The sequence below is a fragment of the Trypanosoma cruzi genome, genomic scaffold (genome assembly GCF_000209065.1).
Source record: "Trypanosoma cruzi strain CL Brener 1047053516797 genomic scaffold, whole genome shotgun sequence".
Classification (NCBI taxonomy): Eukaryota; Euglenozoa; class Kinetoplastea; order Trypanosomatida; family Trypanosomatidae; genus Trypanosoma; species Trypanosoma cruzi.
Window position 1 is genome coordinate 42,390 of NW_001849416.1, and position 7,373 is coordinate 49,762.

General features: G+C 54.4%; 3 protein-coding genes and 1 pseudogene across 3 annotated transcripts, besides 10 other annotated features; all 4 read left to right on the forward strand.

The window, feature by feature from the left end:
• On the forward strand, nucleotides 1-632 carry Tc00.1047053510601.10 (hypothetical protein, conserved; the record flags this gene model as incomplete). The annotated part of the gene is made up of 1 exon (XM_800038.1): nucleotides 1-632. A coding segment is annotated over one exon (632 nt), but the record flags the coding sequence as incomplete, so codon positions are not given.
• Nucleotides 1-1,017: a sequence feature (areas merged during assembly that could not be assigned to a particular haplotype. This can correspond to areas where the two haplotypes were merged or to regions with more than two copies in the genome that were merged during assembly.).
• On the forward strand, nucleotides 879-2,573 carry Tc00.1047053510601.20 (hypothetical protein, conserved; the record flags this gene model as incomplete). The annotated part of the gene is made up of 1 exon (XM_800039.1): nucleotides 879-2,573. One exon carries the CDS (start codon nucleotides 879-881, stop codon nucleotides 2,571-2,573), a length of 1,695 nt encoding a protein of 564 aa, XP_805132.1.
• Nucleotides 1,018-3,244: a sequence feature (areas not merged during assembly with more than two copies in the genome that could not be assigned to a particular haplotype).
• Nucleotides 2,358-2,377: a microsatellite.
• Nucleotides 2,703-2,744: a microsatellite.
• Nucleotides 3,245-4,070: a sequence feature (heterozygous, Esmeraldo-like haplotype).
• Tc00.1047053510601.30 (hypothetical protein, conserved) lies at nucleotides 3,350-5,824 on the forward strand (the record flags this gene model as incomplete). The annotated part of the gene is made up of 1 exon (XM_800040.1): nucleotides 3,350-5,824. The coding sequence occupies one exon, from the start codon at nucleotides 3,350-3,352 to the stop codon at nucleotides 5,822-5,824; it is 2,475 nt and encodes an 824-aa protein (XP_805133.1).
• Nucleotides 4,071-4,523: a sequence feature (areas not merged during assembly with more than two copies in the genome that could not be assigned to a particular haplotype).
• Nucleotides 4,524-5,282: a sequence feature (areas merged during assembly that could not be assigned to a particular haplotype. This can correspond to areas where the two haplotypes were merged or to regions with more than two copies in the genome that were merged during assembly.).
• Nucleotides 5,283-5,424: a sequence feature (heterozygous, non-Esmeraldo-like haplotype).
• Nucleotides 5,425-6,480: a sequence feature (areas merged during assembly that could not be assigned to a particular haplotype. This can correspond to areas where the two haplotypes were merged or to regions with more than two copies in the genome that were merged during assembly.).
• Nucleotides 6,273-7,373, forward strand: Tc00.1047053510601.40 (annotated as a pseudogene).
• Nucleotides 6,481-7,373: a sequence feature (heterozygous, non-Esmeraldo-like haplotype).

The window sequence follows — 7,373 nt, forward strand, 5'->3', positions numbered from 1 at the left end:
TCTGCTTCCTGTTGTACGTCGCGGATGTGGCCAAGGTGAAGGTGACAATGCAAGGGATGAATGCGGAGGATGAGGCGGGTGGGAACACGTGGTGTACGCCGGGTATGACGGATGTCGCTTCGTTGCGGCTGGATGCTCCTGACATGCGTTCTAACGAAATCTTCCGTCTTGCTCTCATCCTTATGCCATGTAGTCATGCGTCTGTGGGTTCTGCCGTGCGAGCTCACCAGGCCGCTTTGCGCTACTTGGAACAGCGGCTACGTGCGGATGGGCGATTTGACTGCTCTTTGCATGCTTCCTGCTTTGGGATGGTGCTATTCCGCTGGCTTACGCTCGCGGATGAAGAGACGGCGGGCCTCATGCAACGGTGGAGCGACGTTATTGCCTCGTCTTCCGCAATGAACGAAGCCGGAGGCCACCGCTACCCGCACCGTGTCTCGCTAGGCCTCACGCAGGTCCAGCGGCGGGTTTACATCTGCGTTGCTCTTGCCGCAGACGGTGATGATGGTGATGCGTGTGTGAGCCGGTGTGACGTGGACGCGCTTGTGGATTTGCTGAAAAAAGCTGCCGATGAGTGGAGCGACATGTCGTCCTCCGTGACGTCCGCGATATCATCGAAATCGAAAACATGAGACGTTGTGAGGCGACATTAGCGTTTCTGAGGGTATGCGATAGTGGTGTTAGGTATTCATATTATATATATACATATAAAAATACTTACTTCCCTGACCATTCTATTGTTTATTTTTTTTTGGAATGGAAGCGTCAAGATATGAGCTTTGAATGGAATGTAAAGTGGAGGCTGCGTACTGTTTTTTTTTTTTTTCTTCATCTTATTTTCTTCCTGTTGATTTCTTTTACTTTTAGGGTATTTTTACATGAGCCGAATTTCACCACCACTTTCCTCCGCAGTTTTTTCTCCTGCCGTGGCGTCTTCTTCGTCGTTTCGTGTGGCCACGAAGTCTGCAGAGGTCTCGTCGTGCGCTCTGCGCTCTCGACGCAGTTTCTCTCTTAGTGGTCTCCATGATGTCGGCGGTGGTTGTTGGAGGTGGCGTTTGACGTCCCTGGCGAGGATCCGCCACTTATCATCGAGGAGCCTCTGCCTGCATCACAGCGGGGGCGCGCTGAATAAGTTTGACGCGGTTGGATTTGCCGGGCGCTCGCGGAATGTCGCCAACGCCTTTGATTCACTAGAAATGAATCTGTTTGATGATCCCACGGGCGGGCTGACGGCGGGACCCGCAGAGGAGTTGTCGACCACCGAGATTGAACACCAGGTGCGTCTAAACGTCTCTTCCTACTCCCGCTCCATATTCTACCTCCTGTACACGCCCTTCGTGGATGTAATATCGGTGCTGCTGGAGCGTGGGCTTGCGCCGGATGTCGCACACCCGGGAGAAATGATGTGCCGTTGGTTTACGGACGGCGCTTTGACGCTGCAGAACCCTGCTTCCGTTGAAGAGGGAATGGGAGCAGAGAACTGGCGGCAGTTGTGTGAGGGACTTGATGCCTTCTACGAAGAAGTGGAGCCGGTTATGCCGCTGACGGCGGCGGTGCGGAAACACGGGCTGCCGGAGGACTTGTTGGTGCCGTTTCTCCGTCAGCTCTCAATGGACCTGCTGGTGCCTCTGCGCAAGCGGGCCGTGCTGGAGATTCTGCCCGGTCTCATTCTTGGGCTAGCGAATGGCCGCGCCCCGACTGCATTGGGGTTTCCCACCGACAGCCAGCGTGCACGAGCCATCATGGTGGCCGATCTCTTTCTTGGGGTTGGGCAGGAAACAGGCAACACAGACCTGGCGTATCTTGGCATCCAGCTTCTTCGTGCAAATGACATTCCCGTGCCGTTCCCAAAGCAAAAGCAGCTGACAAATGTTTTCTCTGCCGCCACACGAATTCATACGGACTGGCAGATGCGAGTCAGCGGACAGCTTGTAGAGGTTATGCCTAAATGGATGGAGTACTACAAGAAGGTTCATTTGGATAATCTTAGGGCCATAAAGGGACTCAGTGAGGCGGATTCAACAAGTGCGGTGAAACAGGAGGATGACGATGGGGAAGGGATTGATGTCCTGAAAGAGAAGAGGGTCATCCATGCAATTGGTGATGGCGTTAATGCTGCAGGTAAACAAACTGATAAGGAAAGCAACAGTGATGGCGTGCATGGTTACTTCTCAAGTCATCGCACGGAGAATTTGCTGCGTCTTTCCGCTCTGGAGAGTCAAGTATTGACGGCCGTGCGTCGCAGGATGGTTGCGTGGAATGATGACAGCAACAAGCTATACTACCGCTTCCGGCGGAGGAGGTCAGCCACTGAGGAGCCGAAGGTGGAGGAAACAGACGTGCCGAAGGAACCCACCGAGGAGGAGGAGGAGGAGGATGCAAGGCGCGTGGATGCCGCGGAAGATGTGGTGCTGATGGAAGACGGACGCCGCAGGCGAAGGGCGAAGACACACACGCAGGCAGATGAGGAGGACCCCAAAGTGAATCCTAAAGGGCGTCGGTCAAGGAGGAAAAGGACGATCGCCGCTCCCGTAGACGATGATAGCGGCAGTACATTCACTCTGACCGTGTAGTCACGGCACATGCTGGTGGTGGGGGCACAACATGTTTTTTGTTTTCTTGGGGGCTGAGTCATGCCGGAGGAGTCCCACCGGTGTCGTACCACAAGGGCCAAATGAAGCACGCACACGTACACACACGAAAACAACAACAACAACAACAACAACAACAACAACAACAACAACGGAAGGAAAAAACGCAAACAACACCGCTATTGGCACCATTTTTATTGACACCTGAACCTTTTCTTCTTTTTTTTTCTTCCTGTTGGTGTTTCTTGTCGTTGGCTACATGCACGTAATATACATCCGTACATGCGTGCATCTACTTGGGTAGGACGCGCTGGGTTTATGTGTGTTTTTTTGTTGTTTGTTTCTGTCATTTTATTTTCGGAATCATCTTATCACGTTTTTTAAAATTTCCATTATTTGTGTGTGTGTCTGTGCGTGGAGGAAGTGGCTGTGGGGTTGAGCTACGACCTATTAATTTTGCGTGCATTTTCCTGATGCCCTGCTGTTCTTTTCACACTAGACGTATCCGGTTTATCTCACTTTCTCTTTTTCTTATTTGCTTTTTTTTTGCGTCGCAGAGAGGTGGCTTGCGGGGTGAGTGGTTGTGTGTGTCTTTGGTGGACCGGCAAACTCCGAAACAGACTGGGCAACAAAAAAAAAAAAAAAGGAGTGACGCGGAGGCCAGGAATTAAAAACAAGCAAACAAAAAAAGGGTGAGAAGGAGGCGTAAGTTTTCTGTGAGGGTTTATTGTGTTTTTTTTTTGGTTTGGTGCGGTGCGATGGGTGTTTTTGGGCTGCGCAGGTTCATTGACGCCTCCTCCTGCACGAGATTTCTCCCCGAAACCGCGCAGGATGCGGAGGAGCCCTTAGCCGCCCGTGATCTCGACAAGACGCATGGGGCGGCCGGTAACTCGGCGCTTTCTTCGAGCCCTGCGGCGACGCCACACGCGGATCACGTTCTTGTGGATTTGAACTGCATCATTCACTCCTGTTTCGGCCGTGATGCGGCAACGATGAGGAAGCGGGATGTCGTGCAGGCCGTGCTGGAGAAGCTGCGGGCGTTGCTGACGCTGGTGGTGGTCCCGCGGGTGTCCTTGACGATATGCATCGATGGCCCTGCACCGTACGCGAAACTCCACACGCAACGACTTCGAAGGCGGCGGTTGGCGCTGCTCGACACGGGCAGTGCGCAGCAGTTGACGTCACTTGCCGTGACGCCCGGCTCCCTCTTTCTTGTGGAGTTGGAGAACGCCTTGGCGGCGCAGTTCAAGCTGCGAGGTGGACGCGGATTTCTGCCCCACTTTGTTCCTGTCTTTCTTCACGGCTCCACGGCGGCTGGCGAGGGCGAGGCAAAGATCGCGCGGGCTCTTGCCCACGTTGCCACCGCCTCTCTCTCGCGGGGCGAGCGGTACAACCCGAACCACACGGTTGTTGTGATTGGCAATGACATTGATCTCACCCTGACGTGCCTGGGGGCGACGCAGTACCACAATCTCTTCGTCGTGGGGCCTTCTTCGATGCAGCTCATCAGTGTTTCCGAGATGCTGTACCGGTGGCTGCGTGGCGGGACACAAGGAGCCGGGGAGTTTCGACTAACCGTGCAAGAACTTGCTTCGGTGCGGGTGGACTTTGTGTTTCTTTTTCTTCTTAACGGCGGTGACCACTACGTTGGGGTGGGCGATGTGGCACCTATCTTGTGGAAGCGGTACCGCACTGTGCGAGCGGCGTCGATGCGGCGTTGCCTGGTCGCCCCGGACTTGATGTCCATCGACGTGGATTTTTTATCGGATGTTCTTCAGGCATCCGACTACACCGGCGACTGCGATGCGGGAGTAGGCATGGAGTTGCTTCGCGCCTCGCTGTGGTCGCTCTACACCACCGTTACCGGCGTGTGCCCCGACTACCAGTACATCCCTGCGCCCATGTCTCCCCATCTCAACCACCTCCGTGCGGCGGTACTCCACTGCCTGAAGAATCGCCGCGGCATTCGCATTCAACCCCGTCGTGACGCCCGTGGTCCTCTGGCACCGCTGGAGACATTTGTCGCGCTGATGCCCACAGAGGCGGCGTTACCTTCGAGTGTGGCGCAGGCACTTCGCTCCTCACGCAAGTATGAGACCATAGCGCAGCAGTTGTTCACGAGTAACGATGCCGCAGTGGTGGCAGATGCCGCCAAGCAGGCTGTCGAGGTGGCAGGCGAGTTCCTGACGGTCAGCGAACAGTGTCTGCGGGATTTCACGTCTCCCGTGCAGCTGAATGTCCTGCAGCCACCACGGCGTCTCTCACGACATGAGCAGCATCGCATGCTGGCGTCAAAAGGAAGGATTGAGCGGGAGGAACCACTTCCTCTCGTTGAATGTGTCACGCTGCCGGAATCGTTTGAGTACGTGACAGCCACATACCCTTCGTATGTGAAGGATCTGCTCTTTTCATCGCCATTTTGCCGAGCGGCCGAGACATTGTCGTCAGGCAATCGTGACGTCACGACCACCATGCAGCCGTTTGTGCCTAACACCGCCCGTGAAGCAGGGCGGCGTCAGAAATGCAAGCGTGGCAGCAGTGACGGTGAGGTGCGGCGTATTCCAGTTCACATGCAGTCAAGCGAGGAGCCCTCTGCGGCACGGCAACTGCAAAAGACGCTTGAAAAGGCATCCTCCCTTGTAATGCCGGAGGGGCGTGACAAGAAGACACTGCGGCGACTGAAAAAGAAACTTAACGCCCAGCGTCAGCTGGTTGAGAAGCAGTCGCGCAGCGAGGAGAGCAGCGCTGAGGCGAAGCGGCACATGCTGCGCCAGAATGACAAGGCTTTTCTTGCGGAAATTCAGCGTTTCTTGGGGGAGGAGGACGAAGACGTGAGGCAACTCCTCCGGCACGACGGGGGTGAGGCGCCAGGAAACAATAGGCAGGAGGAGAGGCAAATGAAGAAACAGAAGAGTGTTTCCCGTGCAGGAGACAAAGTGGCATTATTTGGACGCAAGCGCCGCAGAGAGTCGGCGGAAACATTGTCCATGACACGTGCCGATGAGGAAGGAGACCGGCATGAATCGTCCAATGGCGGATGCAAGGCTGCAAAGAGAGGGCGGCGGGAAGTAAGCCACACGGAAAATCATCATCACACGGCTGCTGGCGCTGCTCGTACGTGCGGTAGAGATAAACGCGAGGCGGTGAATGGTAGTCCATCAGAGCAGCCGGCGCTGAAGAAGAAGAATAAGAAGAGGGCGAGCAGGGAAATGGGGGCGACGAGCCTTCATTAATTGATTAATTGCACCTCCAACGTGCGTTTTTTTGCGATTAAGTTTTTATCTCTTTTTTTTTCTCCCCTTGCCCCTCGGTGGGCGAAGGTGCGTCGCCGTGGACATCGCTAGGAACAACTCACAGAGACTTCCTTTTGCTTTTTTTTTTTTTTTGTCACCACGAAAGTTTCTTCGCTTAGAGAGCGTGAGGATCGATGCGGCACAAGGCAGCGCAGTCTTGGAGTGAGTACGGGGGTGCGAGGCACACAGAGGCAAATGGGAGCTCGAAGACTGCCCAAGTCATGTCAACAAAGAAAACGTTCACAACATCTTCTGTGGCAGCACCGGCTGTCGCAACGGCAGGGGCAACCAGCACGCCGCTCTCGTTATTGGAGGACCGCGCAAAGGGGGACGACACCCCGCCTCTGCGTTACCGCACAGTATTGAGATTTTGGAGGACGAAGACGTGATGTCCGAGGACTGGCACTTTTTTTGGATGAATGTGGGGCGCGTGCGCAGCATTTTCTCCACGGCGGAGTACCGCCTGACCGACACGCAGATCATAAATCACTTTCCGAACCACTATGAGCTAACCCGGAAGGACTTGATGTACAAAAACATCAAGAAGTACATTCGAGACCCCAACAACGCACAGCTGATGGTGCGGTATACGCCGCCATGTCGGGCACCGTACGAATGGAGTGAGAAACCATCCGGCTGGCTGCGTTTTGTAGATTGCGTGCCCGTGACGTACAACATTCCGAATGATTTCCAAATGTTCACACAGGAGTTTAGACGGCAGCCGTGTAGCACGTGGATTGTGAAGCCCACATCTCGTTCACAGGGTCGCGGCATCTTTCTCATCAATCGCATCACACAGCTAAAGAGGTGGATTAAAGAGAGGAAGGAGGCGGATGAGGCGGAGGGATTGCCAGCGAGCACGTTTGTTGTCTCCAAGTACGTTGCCAATCCACTTTTGATTGGTGGAAAGAAATTTGATCTGCGTCTCTATGTGCTTGTAACATCTTTTAAGCCACTGGTGGCGTACTTGCATGAGCAGGGCTTTGCCCGCTTTTGTGCCACTCCCTATGTCGCCAACGCTCTCAAGGATGATAATCTCTGCTCACACCTTACGAACGTGGCGTTGCAGAAGGGCGAGGATGCATACAACGAGGTGCATGGCGGGAAGTGGTCTTTAGCGAATTTGTGCCTCTTTGTGCAGGGTCGATACGGGGCGGTGTGCGCGGATGGATTGATGCGGAGCATTGAGTTTACGATTTATCACAGTCTTAGGGCTATGGAGTCTGTGATGTTCAACGACAGGCACTGTTTTGAGCTGTACGGGTATGACATACTCATTGATGACTGCCTGCGACCCCATCTGATTGAAGTGAACTCATCCCCCTCGCTCTCCACCACGACACTGTCGGATCGACTGTTGAAGGAGGAATTACTGGCGGATGTGCTGAGCATCATTTTTCCGCCATCCTTTCCAAGCCCTTGCGCGATGTCATACTGGGAATATCGGCTTCGGACGGATTGACAACGGCGTTACAGACTGGATTTCACT